Source organism: Pocillopora verrucosa, chromosome 11 (genome assembly GCF_036669915.1).
Source record: "Pocillopora verrucosa isolate sample1 chromosome 11, ASM3666991v2, whole genome shotgun sequence".
NCBI classification, from domain to species: Eukaryota; Metazoa; Cnidaria; class Anthozoa; order Scleractinia; family Pocilloporidae; genus Pocillopora; species Pocillopora verrucosa.
The window spans coordinates 8,651,760-8,674,120 of record NC_089322.1 but is presented as its reverse complement, the minus strand read 5'-3'; the positions used below and the strand labels follow the sequence as shown (position 1 = coordinate 8,674,120).

At 38.0% G+C, this 22,361-nt stretch overlaps 1 protein-coding gene across 1 annotated transcript; it reads right to left on the bottom strand.

Annotated features, from left to right (window-relative positions):
* Window positions 1-2,511: 2,511 nt before the first annotated feature.
* On the bottom strand, window positions 2,512-8,985 carry LOC131794673 (uncharacterized). The gene is made up of 5 exons (XM_066174631.1): window positions 8,909-8,985; window positions 5,797-5,997; window positions 5,066-5,141; window positions 4,728-4,955; window positions 2,512-4,330 (listed from the first exon to the last, which is right to left on the bottom strand). The coding sequence occupies exons 2-5, from the start codon at window positions 5,956-5,958 to the stop codon at window positions 3,477-3,479; spliced, it is 1,320 nt and encodes a 439-aa protein (XP_066030728.1). The 5' UTR covers window positions 5,959-5,997; window positions 8,909-8,985; the 3' UTR covers window positions 2,512-3,476.
* Between the last annotated feature and the right edge of the window lie 13,376 nt (window positions 8,986-22,361).

Genomic DNA, 22,361 nt, shown 5'->3' with positions numbered 1-22,361 from the left:
AGACGACAAAGTTCAATTATTGCCATTTGCCGATAGCATACGCGAGGCGGTTTACTTAATTTATGTTTTATTATAGAGTTACAATGCCTTTCCGAAATCGGTGTTCCTTGTTTTGTGGTTAGAAAAATTAAAAGCAAAATTTTCGGAATTGTAGCTATCTTTCGTTCTTGGGCGATAAACAAAAGAAAATTGTCACACATGTCATCAAAGGGCATTCCGATTTCTGTAGTGGTCTTGCAAATCCGACGAGAACCCCATTGATTCGGAAACGAGCCTTAGCAATAGCATGAATATATGAATACTTAACGACCCACGAAACGTAGTACACATTTAAATCGACGTGAGGTTGTCATGTGACTTCTTAAGAATGGTCAAACATACACAAGGAAATGACGTCTACTTCTAGCAAAGTGGTCTGCCAAAGCTAGACAACTTTTATCGTAGCGGAAATTTTGGTGTTACCTCACAAAACAAAACCTTTTTCTATGAACAAGAATGACGTTACGAAACGTCATGCTAAAAGCCACACACGGTTTCCGGGGTTTCCGTTGACAAATTCTTTTTCGGACAATATGGGTTCCATTCACTGAAAAATACCAGCCAAATTTATGAAAAGGATCGATCTCATATCAGAGTTAGGTTCGAATCTTAGTTTTCCATGATTTGTCGAAATGATGAAACTCATCATTATCATGTTTGATAATACAGAATTCGCTATTTGACTGTTGACATTACAATCCTCACTGTTTACGGTACTTTCAGGTTTCCACATTAGCTACTGCAGATGTCCGTCCATACCGAATAAAGAGGGTAAGTTTCTTTGACTGCCTCCTTTAAGGAACAGCGCCTACCGAGCATCTGGAAGTTGGCGAATATCACCCCTCTTCTAAAAGGAGATCAAGAAGGACCTGAGGCCTATATCGCTCACCCCTAGTATCTCCAAGCTAACAGAGGACTTTGTCGTCACTGCACACGTGAAGCCAGCAGTACTGTGTATGCTCAATCCTAGTCACTTTGGAGCGATACCGAAGTCGTCTACAACCCTCGCCCTCCTTGAAATGTTCCACGTTTGGTTGCAAGGGACTGATGGAAACGGATCAACTATAAGAACCCTCCTGTTTGATTACAAGAAAGCTATTGACTTAATAGATCATAGCATTTTAGTGAGAAAATTACGCGCGCTTCCTATTCCACCTAGCGTTACCAATTGGATCATAGATTTCCTTTGAGGCCGCTCGCTGAGAATCAAACTCTCTGAAAGCTGTATATCAGAATGGGGCACAGTTCCTACAGACGTGTTTTAAGGGACCAAACTCAGTCTATGGTTGTTTTTAATCACGATTAATGACCTAGCAACTAGTAATGCTTACTTTGGAAATACGTAGACGACACAAGGACATCTGAAGTAATTAGGAAAAGACAAGTAAACAACGCGGAAACTATAGCAGATGAAGTAGCGGACTGGTCCAACAGAGATAGAGTCAAACTAAATACTGACAAATGTAAGGAACTTCGCATTTCTTTTGTTTCAGTTAGTCATGATTTCCCTACTGTAGTTATCGTATGAGAGTGCATAAAGGTTATTACTAATGCTAAACTCTTAGGCGTAACTATTCCAAGTGACCTATCTTGGAACGCGCTTATCATAGAAGTGATAAAAAGGTAGCTAAAAGGCTCTATTTTCTCATCCAGCTTAAAATAGCCTGCGTTTCTCAGAAAGATCTTTGTCTTTTTTATATCACATGTGTGCGCTCCGTTATCGATTATGCTGTACCTGTGTTTCATTAGGCTCTGCCTGCCTACTTAATGCAAGAACTAGAGCGCGTTCAGAAAAGGGCAATGTGAATCATCTGCCCTGGCACGGAACATCAGCAAACGTTAGCGCTAACGAACCTACCGTCCGTAGCGCAGCATCACAGTGATATTTGCAAGCGTACGTTTGAAAGCATTTTCAATGACAGCGGCCATAAACTCAGGAAATTTCTGCCACCCCTACATGAGAGAAAGTACAATCTTAGGCACGCGGGATCCTTCAGCATAACGCGCTCTAAAACAAACAGATTTAAGAATAGTTTTATTATGGTTTCATGTGCCCTAGTGAATACTGTTTAAGTCATTAGACTTTTAACAATATGATTCAACAAGCTGTTTAAAGTTTTTTTGAATATTTTAGATATTACTGTCATTAGCTCTTCGGTATTATTCAATTCGTAAGTTTATACATTCAATTACAATTTTTATGAAAATACGTAATTCATCTCAACGGGCTGCGATGTATTTCAATAAAGAATCTATCCAAAAAGACTGTGGTGCTGTGTCGATGGGGAGTATAGCAAGATGATTCAGTCTTAACATATGACTTGATAATGTAAATTGCCCATCGTAAAGAATTATGAAAGCGACGTTTTTTAGTGACAGAATTATTACACACGTGACTAAACAGAAAAAAGAAAACAACAACTTGTTTATTTTCATTTCATAAACTTTGAATCAGTGGTTTCTATACCTCTGAATAGTATCTGTCCAACGAAAGTTATTAAGTTACAGAATACAGATCCAAATTTTATAATGTCCACAGAAACTTCGATCAGAGCGACGATCATCTATACACATTAAGACTACTTTGTTATATCCGTAAACAACACCAATAAGGACTTGCTCTTGACCAGTTGTTTGCATTTATTCTTCAAGAGAGTTGGTTAAAGAATTGGTTCTTCTAGTAACAGCATTTCTATTCGTCACTGATACGCACCAAAGCTTTCTTTTTTTTGTTTTGCAATGAAACTGATGATTGACATTTATCGGCTTTCGAATGACCACATTCACTAGGCAGCACTCTATACTTTGAAGAAATCTAGTAAAGGCTACATTTTAAAAAGTTCAAACAAAGCAAAAACCTTTGGGAGAAGAGGGGCGCCATCCATGCCCCGAGACTCATACATGTCTTCATTGGTGGAGTGTAAGTGTGACCTGGCACTAATGTCATAGGATGGAAATGGGCACTTAAGGTATCAAGGTGAAAATGTTTTTTTGGAATAAAATTTGAAATGAGGGTTTACGTGTGTCATTTCGTATTGCCACGAGCGTGCGAAATATATAACTCTGAATCCCCATGTCATTTTTTCTTTGCCCCATGTGTTGGAAAAGACGAAAAGATATCCGTATTTATTCCCTTATAAGCTTTAAATTGAGCGCGACAAGTCTTATAGTGATCATGATTCACATCCTGATGTTTGGAGCCACCGTAAAGGCAATACATAAAGTAGCAATGTACTAGATTCTTAATTTCTCTGTCACTCTTCGTAAAGTGTGCTCAGTTTTTGCTCAACTTGTTTTGGCAATTTTCTACTTCTCCCCTGGGCTAATTTTTATGTTTCAAGATCAATACAATGAGCTTTTTCTTTGTGGAAATTGATTTTAGATGAATTAGAGTTCGTTGTATTTTCATCTACTTCTTCTTCATTACTACCCTGTCTTTATAAAAGTTGTTCTTTCCTGTTTTCAACTCCTTCCATTATTCTTTGTCCAGCATAAGCTATCAACCCAAAGAAGAGAAACCCAAGAGCTATGATACCCACAGAGGCCACAATCAAAGCTTTCGTGAGAGGCACAATTGCATACGCGGTAATAAGAGCAACAGTGTCTAAAATATAATTCAAGCTTGCTAGAATCTGACGATGAAAATGGCTCCCAATCACTGATCCCACTGGAGCACCCAACACAACAATTGGCACACAAACTGCCAGGTAATAATACGCCTCAGCACTCACAGCTTGTTGGATGACCTGACGCCAGTAGAAGCCCACCACAGTGTTTCCTGCCATCAAGATGACGGACGTTGGTGTAGCAGTCTTCTCGCTTACTCGGAAGAGGAGCGTTAGAACACTGAAGCTACAGACGTCCACGCCACTCCCGGCGATTGCTGAGAAGCCTCCACCGATGAATCCAGTTAATAGAAGTACAATGAGCTTCCATAATTTAAATTCTGGGATAGTCCTGTATGTTTTCCGCTTATGAAAGCGATTCAACAGAAACAGAGCAAAAGCGAATGCAAACCACACACATACAAATCCAATTTTCTTCTGGGGAGGGGTGAGGTTAGGGTCGATGAACTCCAAGCCAATAATCATGCCAAAAATTCCTCCAAGGGAGCAAAGTGTTAAGGAGTGCCATTCTAGCTGCACGTGCATCCAGAAGATGGTAAAAGCCGCAGCTATCATACCGCAGGACTGGATCATCAGTGAGAAATCACGTGCTACTGCTGGTGCTATACCAAAAGCGAGGGTCATAACGGGAAAAGCGACTGAGCCTCCGCCTTCACTTGTCATTCCTGTGAACGGAGAGAAGGAGCTTTTCTACATTTTTCTTTTTTTTGCATTAAAAAAATGTTATTCTTAACGGATTGCGACTCTATGCGCTACTTGTAGACCTGTATAGCCTTCGTTAATCTCTAAAAAGGTTATCTAAAGGATTTTGTTAAATAGTTGTTGCATAGAAGTTATCCTATGAGGACTAGAGATGGGATGTCAAATATCTCTCGAGAAAGTTTTCACAGATCAACGAATAGTGGGCTACGGCTTAGCTTACATTGATTCTTCGACTGTTTTTAAGCGCAGGTTAATTAAAGCCAGAATAAACGTCATATACACTGCAGATTCAAGTGCATTGAAAAGTGTTCTGTTCACGAAAGAAAACGAAATCAATGACCTTAGAAGATCAGTCTGTACCTGCAATCACGGAACCGAAAACCATCGTTATTGACATGAAATATCTGTCAGGAAACAGACTCCAGAAGTTGTACTTGATGGCACAACTCCACCAAATGACTTGAAAGAAGATAAATGGAATTGCCACACCCACCAGCCGGCGGTGTTTTACAATGAGCCTCTGGTACCATGGCGCGCTCGGATCGAATGTTTCAAGGGCCTGGGCCTGGGTAGAAGTCAAAGCTTGACCTGAAAGGTGACAAATATTACAAGGAGGTGATCATTGGTTTATTAATCAGTGATATTTATGCAAAGGTTTTTTGTTTAAAGTACTTTGAATACAGTTAGGACATACTGACCTTCCAAGAAATATTTCTTCATCCATTCACTTGAAGTTCTTCGTTTCTTTCTGTTTGATTTTATGACAGGTCTGGTCTATAAAAAGACGGAAATATATAATTAACATATTACGTGTTTTCAAATGCCCTTAGTGTATTTGCATTTACACGAAGCAATGGTTGAGGTTGCGGATTATCTTCATAGTTCAAGGTAGGAAAATGAGAGAAAGTGGTGAGTGCACAGGATGCCGGGTCGAGAGGTCCTGGTTCGAGACCTGGCGGAGTTAATGCGTTGTGTTCTTGGGAAAAACAATCCACTCTTACAGTTCCTCTGTCCATCCTGGAATATAAATGGGTACTGGTGAATTGTAACGAAAACCCGACGAAATGCTCAGGGATAACCTTGTGATGGACGAGCATTCCAGTCAAAGGGAGGAGTAGTAATAGTCCTGGTCGCTTCATATTACATGGAAACTGGGATAAGCTCTGGTGGGGGGGGCGGGAGGAGGGGCAATAGGCTCAAGTACAGAAGTCACCCAATTTTACCTAAAAAGTAGATAGAACAAAAAAAAAATAACAGCAAATGTCCGCAGTCACCGACGTATGGTAACAACCTTACTTCATGAAACTAAGGATACAGGAGCAGCATCGATGAGTACATTTCAAATGTGCCAAATTCTGCTCAACTGAAAATAACAAGGAATTGAAAAAGATTATTATTAATATATTGATGGAGAATATAACTGGCCTACTTGGTTAAGTGGTGCTCGGGTTTCTACGGCAATTGAGGTATTCTTTGCTTGTTCAAGTTCAGGTAAAAGTGTTGGTTGTCTCTGAGAGCGGCAGTGTTCATTTTCAGGCAAATCAATTGACACACTACACTCTCCATCTTCTGTGATACCTATCAATTCCATATCTTTCTCTTGCTTAATAACCAAGGCTGTTCCTGTGACCTAGAAAAGAAAAAAAATTATTAAGAGAAAATCTTAAATATCTTCGTAACCTTTCTTTGGTATCATCACGTGGCAGTGAGAATCAGCTGTCGAATGACGAGATATCTTGTGTAAGGCTTTATAATGGTCTTTAGTAACCTTCCATGGTTGCTAAGTTACTAATGGTTATAAGAGTGAAATATTTTATTTCAAGCATCCTGATTTAGTCGCACTGAATGACTCAAACAAGAGGAATGCATATCTATTATAATTTATAGCAACAGGTTTGTCAGCCTGTACTTCGCACGATTATTTTATAAATTACTGAATGAAAAATCATCACTTCAACGCCATCAGAATTTTTTAGAACTAATTCTTTAGATTTTTGAACCGGAATATAACCAATCAGCCTATGGATTGAATGAAAATAGCTCAGGCTATGTCTGAAATACCATGATGAAGTATGTTTGACTCTAAACTAATCAAAGGAAACCTATTGTTATTCAAAACATCTATACTCTTGGAGATTATTTGAAATTGTCGCATCGAGCCATCACGGGCTTGTGTACATTAGAAATTGCGTCAGATTGTTTACTTCAGTAAAAGCCAAAATCTCCATGCTTACGGTTTTGAATCTTTCATATATCTCATTTGACTCGAAACCTGTATTTGAAAACCTACTCTGGAGTACAATTCCCTTTAATTTTGACATCATTTGGAATCGTCGGATCACGGTCAATGAAAATTCTATATATGTGCATAAGTGATTCTGTAATGTTTGAATAGTCTTACATGCTTTCGGCACGGTTAAATGCAAGAATCACAAGTCGTGTTGTGTTTCTAAATTCAAAAGTTGTTCGTTTAACTTACTTATCGTGACAGAAAGACTGCAAATTCCTAATTCCGGTTGAACAATCGGGCAAAGAGCACACAGCAACAAATTTCAATCGTTCAAACGCCTTATCATCTGAAAAAGCACACCTTACGAGCGATGCTTAACTTAAGTCAATTGTTTGCCTCAAAACGGAAGGTTAAAAAAGTTTCGTACGGGAAAGCACAAGCTGTGACATTCAAATGTGATGTCCGCAAGAGTTGTTCTGAGTAATTATTTGTCTTTTCGAAATTTGAATCTACTGTTTGCATTTATCAACGTCATCATCAAAAGATAACTTTTTAAGTGCTATCCCTAGTTAGAGCGAAAGGGTTGACGTCGATAAGCCCGTTTTCTGACAAAGGGCTAACTCTCAAAACTTCAGCTTTCGAAACTCTTTGCGGCGATCAGTTTATATTATCAACTCAGTCGATGAACGAAATTATTTCGCAATACCCCCCACCGATGCAACACCACAGTTTCTTTAGAAAACTTTCCGCTTTATTCATAATTACTTTGAATGGTTTGACAAGAAACTGCTTTTATTGCTAATTAATTGAAGCACTTTCCGTTTTAATCTCTTTAATCTACCTTTTTAATTAGTGATTGTTTGTCATGTAAACATGCATGCATTTGACCGTCTGGAATATTTTCGATCATCTAAAAAAAGAAAATTTCAAAAAACCAAATTAGCCCTAGAAATTTAGATTTAAAATATGCGAAGGTATGACATAGAAATATTTTCAAAGCTAAGGGAATTCAAAGGACAAGTCGCTCTCTTTTCACCAACACAAGCGTTTTACGTCAGAGACGACAAAGTCAAGTGTAAGGTCGCGGACGGTAAATGACGTGTGTGCATCCTTTTCTGAGTTTTTCCGCTCAGTACGTACAGCATTGATGTTTTTGTTGTGCTTATGTTTTAAATTTACAAGCAACATTCTGCTTTTATCTATTTAGAGGATACTTTGACTTTATCAAATGAGTCGATGATGAAAATTGACGGATCACCTTAAAGAATTGCTAAGACTGACGTTTCGAGTATTAGCCTTTCGTATTCGTTCTGCATGACGAAAGGCAAGTGCTCGAAACGTCAGCCTTGGAAATTCTATTCAGTAGCCAATTAACATAATCAGCCTAGTTGATAGAATTAAATTATACTCGCAAGCCATATCAGTGCAGCACCTCAGTTTCTTCAGAAACTAAGCCTCTTATTCTTTTGTCAATTTACAGTGATATATTTATATATTGGTCATCTCTTATAGCTCTATAATGAGTGATCAGTCTACTATCACATTACTAATGCCATAATCGAAGAACAATATCCTTAAGCTTGACTGGGAAATAAATATAGCTCCTAGCATTTGCATACGTTTTACTGCAGCGATGGGACAACTTTAAGATATATTTTTGACGTAGATATGCTTATTTTCACAATGTTGTAACATAAAATAATCGATACCAAACTTGAAACATAAATATCCCACACAGCGTCAACAAACAAATAAGCAAAGGTACGTAAATTTACCTCAACAAGTTACAAAGTATGAATTGATCAAAGTTTCAATCTTATAATTAAAGCTTGCCTTCATCAGTAGCCACAAACAAAATACCAAAGTGAATTGTTGGTAACAAATCGGGATCGTTTAATCAATGATAAAGACTTTATGCTGTCTCTGCTAAGACTGCATCGGGCTTTTATTTGGCTAAGAAACTGCAAATTTGGACTGATATTAAATATAAGTGTTCGAGTACTATAATTGTGACGAAGGCCAAATGTTATGCAATAATTTTTCCAAGGATGCCAAGCACAAGTTTTGGACACAGACTCACCGCTTGTCTTAAAACTGTCTTCAAAGAGGCTAGGATTGATTCCTATGGCTAGGATTATTATTATCATTACGAGATGTTGACAACAGCCTGCGGACATCCGCCCGGTTGAAGTGAATATTCAACCGTCCAAATTAAATTCTGTGCAAAACGCAGATTATGTACTACTTTATATTTCAAAGTTGCTATGGTTAGAGTTTTGTCAAACGAAAATTTAGCGCCAGTTCCACTTACCTGGTAGAAAACCGCTACGAGAATGGACAGTGCAATTTCGTTTTAGCATTGGGCGAAACCTGGATGTTGCTGGTTACTTTAAAATGCAGTTTGGAATGCGATATCGAAGTTGAGATGCTAATATATTTGAAAACAATAGCTTAAATGTGTAAAAATTCATTTATTTATGTTGGCTTTTAATGTTATGGAGCAGCTCATGTACTTTTCTTAGATCAATATTTGTCCCTGGCCAAAAGAGCTCGAAATAGGTGACTCGAGCTCGAAATTATATTTACACTTATATTTACCTTAAAAAAACCAGGGTAAAATTTTCGCACAGCCTCATACAACTTTATGCAATCAGTTCTTGACTAGAGAAATTAATGAATTAAACAATACATCTCCATTGGGAAAACAGATTTGTTTTACAATAGTATGGGGCTGTGCGGAAACTGTACCAAAACCAGTAATAAATAACAAAAGTGCCGACAAGCAGATGCGTATGATGAAAGCGAGTAACAACAAAAATCTACTCCAAAAGCTACTATGGTTTTTATACATTTTTTGACTCCCTAAAATGAAAGGACTTGAATGAACTCGAATAAATTGAAAATGTTTAAATGTGAAAGTTTGCGAATAAATATGCTCCAAACAAATACACGGAAAAATCAGTAAAATTTCACAAAATTAACAAAAGCCTATCCGAGCTCGAGTCACAACCCTTGTAATCGAGCTCGAATCGAACTCGATTTGGTAATCAACTCAATATACGGCAATCACAAAAGTGAATAAATAACATTACATACTGAAGGGAAGAAAAGCCAAAAGAGTACATTTCTCCCTCCTAAGCTAACTAGGACTCGATATAAAGCCTTGTGTGAGAAGGGAAGGGGGGTGGGAGGTTTAGGGGCGGTTTAAAGGGGGGAGGAGGGTGAGAGGACGACTTCTAGAAGTCTCAAAATTTTCCTGAAAATCAAGCGTTTAGTTTGCATAGCCGGAGGTTGTTGATCTATCCATGAAGATTTACGTGGCAAAGCGGCAGTCGGTTCTACCCACTTTCCTCGCGACTTTGTGGTGCTGTTCTGTCATTTGACCTATAAAACCGTTCGTTAATCATGCATTCTTATCTCAGACTTTTTCTTTCATAGTCACTAGGATGTCAAGGAATGTAATTAGCGTCAAGGAAAATTGCTCCTACTAACACTTATCATACACCTCTCTGATGCAATTTTTCTTTTCTTCACCAGGAGTGCGTGTTTAAACCTGAGCTCTACAAGAAAAGGTTAACTTACAAGTAGTCGACAGAGCTACAAAATACAATACCATTTTAAAAATTTACCATTAAGGTATTTATTGAACTTTATATTTGTAAAAGGACTCATGAAAAATTCATCAGCTCTTCTCCACGTCGAAGTCAATTTATGCAGATTAGAGGGAGCTGTAAACCTAAACCTTGGAATTCAAATTATGTTGTCTCTTATATTCTTATTTTCCGTCTTCGTGAAATGGGCCTCAATGTTATTTGTTGCTTACTATATTAAACTAAGTTAAAAACAAACAAACAAACAACAAAGTAAAGAAAAATGAAGAAATTGAACACGACCAAATACCGCACCATTTAAAAACTGAGACTTTGGTTGGTTGATGTAAAAACCTGAATATTAAAACACGTCAATCACGGAGACACATTTCTTTTAATCTACAAATTCTAAATTTTCTACAATACAGGATTGTTAACAATATATTGTCCAGCTAAAACTGCCAAAAAGTTATTCATGGCATTCTGAGGGTTCTCTGCTCTCCACTGACGCCACATCTTCTCGTCCAGGTAGGTCTGCATGTCCTCCCTCCCAATTCCTCTGCGTATTTTTTGGCCTAATTTCAAATTGTTCCGGCAGGACTCCACTTCCCGGGTATGTATTCCAGTGACCGGATCCACCAAATGTAGCCGTTCAACAACAGCCTGGTGGTGACTTACGAAATGGATATGGTGATCCATCTGCCGATACGCAGCCCAATCATCGGAGTGCACTCTGTTCCTATCCGAACACATCTCGCGATAATGGGGAGGAGAGTAACCACGTCCCGTCTTTCCACCACCTCGAAATAGCCTCTTGCGGGAGAATACTCTGTTGTTACGATTCCGAAAACTCACGTGTCTCTAGCCGCACGCCTGCCTCTGCTGTACTGGAATTATGCAATAGGAATTATTTAAAGTGGCTTATTCCTATGTCTCATAGATGACTGTCGTAAAATCTAACCCTTATATCTTACAAGCTAGTTGATGAAATAGTTTCGATATTCTATAAATCTAACCGCTATTTGCTGTTGCATTTACATCACTATCATACTAGTTTGTTTTGCAATGTGTGAACATTCTTTGAAAAAGCTAAGGTAATTTCTTTAGTTTTTAACGATACCTGATAAATGTTCATCTCACTTTCTCCTGAGCACGAAAATTAATATTGCTCAAAGGCAGGAATCTGCAGACTCGCCGTGTAGGGCATCTACACTTACACTTTACTCAAGAAGGACTTATGTAACCGCGGGATCTAAGGAAGCTGAGACAATGATGCATAAATAGCAATAGCGGCAAATACTTTTTAACTCTGGAGAATGCTTTACCATTTCGTCTGAAAGTTCCAATGTGAAAACGTTGAGAGGACGCCGTCCACCACCCAGCCCAGCGAGTGTCTTGTACGCTTTCGCAATGTATCGCAGTGAATCGATGCGTTGGTGAACTCACAACAAATCTAGTCCCAAAACGTCACTTTGATTTAACTTGATTTGAGTGACTTAACCTTTTATTACAAAAATGTATTAGCATAATGTCTTTCTTTTTCAGTCCACTTCATTCCGCCCAACCTTTTTGAGCTCATGTCCTCCACTTCATGCCATGGAAGTTGTCTCTTCCCCATTTCCAAAACTTTTTTTTCGTCACATGTTATAGTTCCTTACTGTTGACATCTATCCTCAAAATTGGCCACTTCTAGAGTTTGAAACTCATCTACATTTTATATCCCAACTCTAAAAATATTTTACTGGTTACCAATAGACAAACGCTCCTTGGCAAACCAGTGCAGATGTTTTCTTGCTGCTGTGAAATTTTAACAAGTTGCATTTGCGCACTGTTCTAAACTCTCTCATCGTCCAAGAAAATTAAAACTTTCAAAGAAAACATGTTCCTATTTATGTAAACTATTGAAGCAATCAACGACCATGTTGAAGGTAATCAGTCAGAAATTCACAATTATATTAAGAAAAATATCCCTCAGTTACAATATGTGATTGACCCCTCCTGACAAGAATCTCATTCTTGATTTCAGCCTCAAATACCTCGACATCCACAGTACCAACTCCAATACCTTCATCGACCCAAACTAACCCCACTCCTCCACAAGCCCAACTAGCTAGGTCAGAAACTGAGAAAGGTCATATATCAGCCATTTCCAGAAACCATTGCACTATGTTACTAAACATGACACAACACTCCAATAATTAGAGTATGCACATGATTTACAATTTTTCAACTTAAATCAAATTGCATACTCAGGTTATCAAAGTAAGGATAGTTACCATGCTACTTGTCAACAAATTAGTTTTTTTTTTCTATTTTTAACTATCTGCAGAATTTGTAGCATGCTCCAAACATTATCAGTTGATCTGTACTACTGGATGGCATGTATGGAGAGTGTGGGTGGCAGAAGAGGTAAATCAATTATCCCAAAGCCGATTCTTGGTATAGATGGTTTACACTGAAGAGAATTAAGCCGTATAGCGATTTAAGTAGAAAGCCAGAAAAATTATCCATTTAGTCAGCTTTCATCTGATCATTGTCCATACATTTACACACAAACATGATAAAAGTACGACAGGTAAAAGTAAAAATCTCTCATTTTTCAGTGATATCAAACTTTGGGCTAAATAGCCATGAGAGTCAGGTTTTTTTCCTAGCACCAACCTCAGCTAGGCCAGCCCTGATTGAATGTTTTCCAGGTAGGTTTTCATATTCATATGCAAGTCATGGTAAACCATATTAAATCAAACAATGGCCCAAATTTGCTTGTAGCACCTAACTTACTTTCAGAAAAAAACATGTTACATGTACCACTTTTACAGTCCAGGTGTCAAAGTGTACCTAACTGAGGCAAATTGTTCTATATTTTCTGTCAGCAATAAAAAGGAGGATCAAACCACTAAGATGGATATGGAGGTGAATAGTGTAATATTACATATATCTAAAATGTCTCTAACATATCCCTACAATAAGTTGCATTCCATTAAAGCCGATTCATAATGTTTTGACATTGATGAATGATAAAAGTATAAGTTTATGTCAACAGAAAAGCCAGGCCAATGAACATTGAGAAGTATGTACTGGAGTGTTCATCAAATATTTCAATGTCGTGCTAGTGTCTTTGGTGATGAGTAGGAGCAAAAATTTTTATGACATGTCTTGAAAACAATAATTTTCAATATTGCCTACATACTACAAGATCAACCAGGGGATAAAAGAAAGAAAAACTCTTTCAATAACATGAGGTAAAAAGTTTACCTCACTATGAATAGAAAATATTGGAATCAAAAGAATGACTCCACAAATAGGCCCAGCAAGGCTTGTAAAGGTAACCTTTCAAAATTACTGGATAATTGCTGCAGTTATTTTCTGGCCGATAGACCTCTTTGGTGTTTTAATTCCCCCTTCTTTCTACTCGTAATGAAGTCAAGCAAGTTCAGCAGAACAAAACAAAACTTTTAATTTCATAGTTAAGAGAAGTAAGGAGTCAACGGGTACTGCCTGAGGACAAAGAGGACATTACGATAATCCTACGGTGTGACAGTACCGGACCTACGGTGTGACAGTACCGGACTGAAAGGCAAATTCAAAGCAACTGCTCTTTTCCAGGTATTTACAGTAATTTGTGTATGAGTGGTTAATATGAATACATTTAGGATCAATTATTGGAATGATAAACACAATTTTTCCATCTCTCTCTTCTGAGGATTTATAACAATAAATTTTATTCAAGATATTTAAATGTTTTATATATGTACATGGTCACTTACTTGAAAATATTAATTTTGCTCTTTTCATATTTCCCGATCAGAGGAAACAAAACTGAATTATATTGATTTACAGTTTAACTGAATATTTGTAGTCCCCTCAGTATGTGACAAGAAAAAAAACTGCCCCAGATCCCCAATTCTAGTTTAAAAGGCTTCCCACTTTCCAAATGAAAGGAACACCCGCCCACTGAATGCTTTTTTGAAAGAAATTGATCTCTTAACAGGAGGTGTATGACTGGGCAGGATCACAACAGAAATTTCACCCTTCAAAGACAAAAGCAGGTGGTTGAACACCAAGATCCCCTTTTGGGCAAGGAGGTGCTAGATATCTGCGAGAGGGTACGTACATAAAGTTTTATCTATTATGTTGATTTCTCCTTGCACAACACGAGTCCCAGTCGAGTTCAAATTTTCCCCTCTTTGTTAGTGAAATAACATCGTAAAACAATAGCATATTATTGCAGCCGCCAAAAAATTTAAACAAAACAAATAAACCCGTTGATTTAATTAAGTTTTTTACTTTTACTTCAGTTAAAACAACTTACCTGGTCTTTTTCGATTTATCAGAGTAAAAATTTCCGAAATTCTAGATTGGTGCTGGGCGATCTTACACCTCTTTCCAAACTACAGAATCGTCACGACGTTATTTATCAAACGTTTCAAAGGCTGTTAGCGTCCGTAAAGACACAACAAAACCCAGTAATAACCATTACTGGTGAAAAACTAGTTATCTGTCATCTTCTTTATGTCATGTATACGGCACAACGCATATCATACTTTATGTATTCCACACATTATGTAACATGGCTCGACAACTTTGAGATGCTTTGCAACTTCACAAGAAAACAAGAAATTTGGGCATGAGCAATCTGATGAAACAAATGTTTTACTAAGGAATAATATATATTCTCCGCAATTTTGCCAAGGGAGAATTAGATTGCTTGCCATGAAGAAGGAAGTCACTATTTTAGATGCCATTAAATTTTAGATACCATGGAATGTTTACTTCTTTGAACGTAGCTATGAATCAGTGTAGAATTAACCCTTGCAAATAGCTGTAAAAAGCGTTTAATGGCTATAGTATAACTCATTCATATAACCCATCACGCCAAAGATAGATGGAAAGCATCTTAAATTACAGTACACGATATTCTTTTAGTGCCTATAATAGACGAAACAATAATTTGAGCAGTAACATATCAATTGCATCTTCACAAATTTATTTAGGATGCAGAAGAAGCCAAGGCTCTCCTAGATGACCAGGTAGGGAACCTTTTTTTGTTTTACACTGTGTTCTCAATTAAGGGCTTAGTCTGGAATTTATTATTGATTACATGCTGGAACAAGATAAGCATTACCTGACTGCATTTAAATACACCCTCACAATTAAAATTGATTCGCCATTTTCTTCTGGAAAGGGAAATCTTGCAAATCCAACAACTTAGACAGACAAAAAAACCCTTACACTTAACAAATGACTATTATTTCTCTCCTAGACCATAACAGAATCAGGGGAGACTGACAAGGCAGGTTTCCTGACCAGGGATGACGCCTTACTGCCGTGACACTTGGGGAAGATGGACAAGACTGTTCTCCTGACCAGGGATGAGGGCTTAGTCTTGCGACACTTGGGGGAGACTGACAAGACTGTTCTTCTCCTGACCATGGACGAGGCCTTGGTGTTGCGATACTTGGGGGAGATGGACAAGACTTTTTCCCCGACCGGGGACGAGGCCTCAGTGCCGCGACACTTGGGGGAGACTGATTAGACCGTTCTTCTCCTGACCAGGGACGAGGCTTTAGTCCTGCAACACTTGGGGGGGATGAACAATACTGTTCTCCTGACCAGGGACGAGGCTTTAGTCCTGCAACACTTGGGGGGGATGAACAATACTGTTCTCCTGACCAGGGACGAGGCTTTAGTCCTGCAACACTTGGGGGGGATGAACAATACTGTTCTCCTGACCAGGGACGAGGCGTTAGTGCCGCGACACTTGGGGGAGACTGACAAAGACTGTTTCACTCCTGACTAGGGAAGAGGCTCTGTAAGAGCCGCAACACCTGACAAGATTGGCAAGAATGTTCCCGCTTTTGGTGAATGAATAGGCTCTAGTAGAGACAAGACAATCAGAGAGTTTTCCCAGACTTTTCCAGGGAAATTCTTTGTTACTCATTGAATCGCATTAATTCCTTCGACGCAATCATTATTAATTGCTCCCGCAGATACTTGAATGAGCTGCATGATAGGTATGAAAATTTAAGAAGAAAAGGATTTATTAAGTATGTTTGTTTCAAGTGCCAGGGAAGAGTTATTAAGATATGCCAGTCCCTATGAAAGATGACACATTGGCATTGACTTGCATAACACTGTCATAAAAGCTAACAGTAACACTAACATTAACATGCAAGAAAATGTATATGGTATCTTCTCCAATAGAAATGTTTGAGGGAGGTATGCTGTACAGATGAATTTGCTTATAAGCTGAATTATTCATCACCATGTTTTCCATTTTGTGGTGCATACTTCCCTTACTTTCATTTCTTTGCATGTTTGCTTTAAAGGAAATGTGCTGCTAGGCAAAGAGGAAATCCTGCAAATGACAGTCGAGGGTAAGAATTGTCTTCATGAGGTTTATGGTAGGTTTTCTAGTAAAACTTGTGAACAAAATTATTATCTTAGAAGACTTAAAATGCTCTTTATCGCATCACCTCAATGATGAAGTGGTGGTAAAATCCATTACCATTGCCTGATGTTGATCATTAAAAGGATTTAAACCATCATCACTTTTATCGACAGATGAAGACCACCAAGATCATTATAAAAAGGAAAGAAGAATGGAAAAAAAGAAGAGAAAGGAAGGGAAAGAGAAAAGGGAAAAGAAGAAGCAAAAGAGCGAAGAGAAAAAAGACACTAGCAGATAAAGATGGAGAATGTAGAAGATAAGATGCCAGCATGGAATGTGAGGAAGGAGAAAAGGTAGACAAAGAAGAAATAGAGGAAATCAATGCCAAAGGGGAAAAGGAAAAAAGGGGAAAAAAGAACTGGCTGCCAAAGGAAGAAGTTGAAGAAGTCGTTAGATGTTGGATAATGTAAGGATATTATGGGGAGAAAACGAAGTTACTTGTTAATCACTTCTAGGAGTTAAAGGGTGAAAAAAATTAATGCAAGTTTTTAAACTAGTTTGTAATTTAATTATGTTAGTGTTAGTTATTTAATAAGTACTTAGTGGTTATGATTACTCAGTAAGTTATGATTACTCCGCTGGTAATCATGCGTATTTATCGATTATGAATTTTGATAAATTTGCAAACGACATGTGCACTTTACAATGGCATGTTGTAAGTTATCTTTAAATATGTGGTAGAAAGGGAACGTCAAGGGAGGAGAGCATCTGTTAGACACTAACTTACACCTGTTTCAACAACAAAATGCATGTCCCATCCCTTACCATATCTCTTTCAAATATTTTGGATTATTCTCATATTAACGGGGGAGGGGTTGAGGGGAAGATAGGTTGAGACCCAAAAAAGTTGCGTCATCATCTGGTCACGAAGTTTCGTAATTTTCGGTAGTTTAGCAGCCACGAAACAAGAAGGAATAGAGAAGCCATTTATGAGGGATACACTAATGTAAGAAAGCGTTCTTACCTAGTTTCTGCATTACAGTTCCTTTACATTCGCCTACTTCCCGAGATTTTTTATAGTAGCAGTATACTCAAAGTTGTGGTTGAGTCCGTTAATGCCAAACTTTATTAACCAGTCGCGTCGTTGAGCTTCTGCAATGAAGTGAAGATACGCTGCTCCTTGGATACCATCCTCTCCGTTACTCCTTCGTGGAGCAAGACTCGACCCACTCTAGCGATTGGACTCTTTAAAACTTCGTGAAAACCCCCCTTTTTTACGTCTCAACCTATGAGATACTATTAACATTTTAGAAGGATTTGAAAGCCTTAAACTTACAACTCCCATACCAATAGGACACTCACTCACTCATGCCCATTATGCCGTGTGGCACGTAAGGCGGCTACGAAGGATCGCCACGTCTGTCGGTTCCGGGCCAGCTTCTAGATGGTACCCCAAGTGTGGAGAAAGAACCATCTTATTCATCTCCTTTAGGGTTGAGTTTGCCTTGGTATATTTTACTGTTGCGAGAAGAATATTGTGTTCACCATGGTTCTCTAGTTGTATGTATGGTTGGGGTCAGGGTTAGTATCCCCCTCCTTTGAATCTCAATTAAAATGCTTTCCTCTCGTCCACTTTTCCGCCTCTGATCGATGTTCATTTTTGTAGCGATTTACCTTTACCCACAAACACAACATACTTAAAACTTTACAACAAGTTTCTATTCCCAAAAAAAACTGATTTCGAGTTTAAGTGGAAAAGTATGTTGGAAAAGTACAGCCAACCTCGTTGTTGGAATCTTATTACCGACAAAAGTTCTTCAAATATTTTGGCCGAATTATCAATTATTAAAAACCTGGAGTTAGCTATACGTAGCCGTAGATGCCTACTGTGATTTTAAATTCCATTCCTAGTCATTTGGGTGCTGTTCGAAGTCTACGTCCATACTGACAACACCCCCTTCGTCTACAAGCGTTGGACGGGGTGTTTCAACCACTTTCTGCACCCCCTCATTTTTTGGTAATGCAATTCTGAAAAAAATAAATAAATAAAGTAAGGAACTGCTGAATCAGCGCTGATTGATTTTTGAAATATTCCTCAATTTATTAAGATTACCACAGCTAAAGTGTAACTGGCCCGTAACGCCATTTAGTTTGCTATCAATTATAAAAAAACAACAACAACAACAAAAAAGCCGCTATCGATAAACAATCGCAAGAGAGAAAAGTACCGCTAACAGACAATGAATTTAGATCGTGAAACGGAGTCTCTTTTTGTCAGGAAATGGATGAGTTTTATTTTTTACTCACATCAAATGTGGCCTAAGCCTTCACCAACATTAACTTGTCCCTACCTTAAACTGATCGTGGGTGGCATCGAGGAGACCAGCTGCTCCAACATGAACTTCTGAGGAGTCGAATTTCTTGCCAAAATTAATCTCAGCGTACTTTCTACATTCAAGAGGGACTTGCGGCATCTTTGCCATCAGCCAGGTCGGTCATTTTAACAGCCCAACGAAAACTCTTTCTAATTTTTAAAATTTGGATTACTGTTTCATCAGCCTTAAAAATATCAGCAAGGTATAAGTCAGTATTTAGTCAAATGTCTCCTAAAAACGCACCGCGTACTTTTTACAGAAAAGAGCAGCAGCCATGATACAGAATGAATAAACTGAAACTTTAACTGTTCGACTATATCAAAGTAAACGTCTCTAGCAGCTTGTTCCAATGAAATTTCTCGCAAAGCGGGCAGGTGCAAGGTCTCGAGCCAATGCTTTGTTTGGAGATTATCTCCAGAAGGCAGGCCTTACATGCACTGTGCCCGCAAGTCATGGACACAGGCTGATTCATCAACTCCTTACTGGAATGAAACAGAACCGACAAAAAAATTGTAGTTTGAGCTAAAAAAAAAAGGGCCAATGAACTGCAATGTGTAACAAGTCAAAGCAAACGGTGCCATAGTTCAAAGACGAAATCGTTTGGAGTAGCCGAGAATTTTTGCGGGTAGTTTTTTTTTCATTGTTGAGAATTTTCGATAGTAGTTTTTTATTGTTGTTCTTGTTCCAATTTTAATAACATCTTTCTTTAACAATATACTTGTCAGTCTAGTTCAAGTTCTGGTGGGTTAGGTTCAAATAAAACTACAACGATTTGTGCCTTCATAGAGCGTTTCTCATGAATTTCTTCCTCGCAATGTTCCATTTAACTCGAAATTAAAATGCCAAAATCGAACACCGAATGACTCAGAGCTCCAAAAGCAAAAAAGAAAAGAGTAGTCTTACCATATCGGACACGGTAAGCTTTGGTCTAGGACATCTCCAGGCTCGGTTGCAACGTTGTAGGAATTTCGGCTAGACATGGTAAGTATAAATCGGAAAATCGACGTGAGGACTGCACACATTAAAGTTTCATTACCGGAGCAAAATGAAAATGACACGTCAAGTAAGTTATAGATTCTTAAAGAACCTTTACTTGGGATTCATCACCATGGTGATATCATGTCGCATTTCCGTTATGCCAATAAGCGCAAATGATCATGTCACGCCTCCGAGAATGAGATAATACGAACAGTTTAATAATAGCAGGTAGAAGCTGGATAATTTTGCTATTTTATTTAAGGACATGACAAAAACATAGTTGTCTGATAAGCCTCTGAGGAAGCGACAAAAGACAGTCATGGACAGAGAAGATGAGCTCGAGGTTTGGTTGAGCCAAATGAGGACTTTAACAACTCGAACAAAGTTAATTTCAAGTCAATGAACATTAAACAATTAACTTCAGTGACACATCCCCGAGAGAGTTTTTTAGAGACAATTATACAATTTAAAATCAATAACATTATGTTTTAAGTAACTTAAAACAAATGGACAATTTGAATCTTACATGTAAATCTGGTGGTTAGAGTTTAACATGATCTCCGTTTAAAACCTAAGATTGAGTTACGAAGTTTAAAAGAATCATCCAACTGGTTGCATAAGGAAACCATTCAATAATTAATTGTTCTCTGTCAAGATGCTGTTTTAAAAAGTAGGAGGTTTAGAAGGCGAGATGTACGAGATTCCCTGCGAGATATATCTCCTCTGTTTTCAAGTAATCTGGTGCATATCCAGTCATGCAATTCTCAACATCTCTTGGGCGGTGCTTAAAGCGGCCGACAAAGCCGGTGCTGTGTCGTTTGGCGGGTCGACCTCAACAAAAGAGGAGCTTTGCGTCAAATTTCTTAAACCTATTTTTGTGCAAAATTAAAAAAAAAACTCAATTACTGAGAACAAAAACTGTCCAAAGCACTGTGAACGGCCTTCTAGCAAAACAAGAATTGCCACAAATTTAATCATCACAAATCTTCAAACAGTGCGCATTTATTTTTTTCTTTTGACCTAAAATTCATAAACCCAACAACTCTGGTCGACCCATCATCAATCCTGCAGTTGCCCTACCAAACAAATCTCCACCTAATTATATTCTCGGAAAAGATAAATCACATGGAGGCATATCAGTTTGGCCTGAGCTATGTAACCTTTTTTTAAACTGAATATAAAGCTTTGTCTCTGAGTAGATCTACAGGCTTCCTGACCATGAAAAACAAACTAAGGATATGGGGATCACGACGCTTGCATAACTGACACTTTTGCGGGAGTTTTGGGTGACAGAACCGCGCGAATGAGCGGCGAAGTAACGGAGAGAATGAGAAGGAATAAACTAACGCTCGGCCGCATAAATCTTCATCGAACGACAAAAACCCTTCAGTCACGCAAGCTATAGATATACAGAAGTCCTTTTCAATTCAAGAAGTCATCCTTTCAAATCCCCCTTCCCTCTGTATTTTTCAAACAGCAAGCAAGGAGAGTAAATATCATCATAAACAGTTAAAATAAATAATTTAGTGCTGATTCAAGATACACTCCTCAAAATTTACAAGGTGAAATACGAATGAATATGCTGTACCGATCAAAAGTGAAACAAATAATCGAATCTGCCACAAATGTGGTAATTGCTCCATTATCGACCACAAAACCGGCAGATATCTTTAACGTAATATTGTAGACAAAAATCGATTTAAGTAATGACGTGTTACGAAGTTTCAAGAGAACATGACCTTATGACCTCAAGCCTTTGTTAAGACCTCACTTAGGGTTATGAATCATTTTTTTCTTTAATTTTTTTTTATTTTATTTTTTTTATGCAATTAGTTTTTTCTTTAGTTAAACGATGAGAGGGAATCACGTCCGTAATAAATTAAGGGAATTTTGATGTTCAGAATGAAAGAAATAAGGTCTCTATGAAAGCTATGATTGTTTTTCTTTCAAGTTTGGCTGGGACGTCAGTTGGAATAGTGTTACGTAACATAATAATTGTTCACTACTACTCTTACGTATTTACTGCGTAACTTTTAGTCGTTCGGCAGGAGATCAAACTCAAGAAATATTGACATGTGAACTTTGAAGGTTGCAGAGGCATAGTGAGGATAATGTTTTGAGTGGAGATTTGAAAAGGATTGAAGTCTATCATGCACACTACCTATGTTTCGCTTTATTAAATTTCTTTAGAAGAGATGATCAATTCACGTGTCTAAGTGAAAAGCGTTTATAACCTCGGAATTGCCATGAATTTATAGTTTTAAACTTTTCAATTTTTCTTATTCGTCCTAAGCTTTCAGGTTTAAAACATTGGCGTGTATAGTTCCGCTGTTAGGAGCTCTAAAAATATCTTTATTTTCTCTCTTAAACTGCCGTTTAAGTTCTTTCATGTTTCTGAACCAGGTTCTCCTAGTCAAATTAAAGAAACTC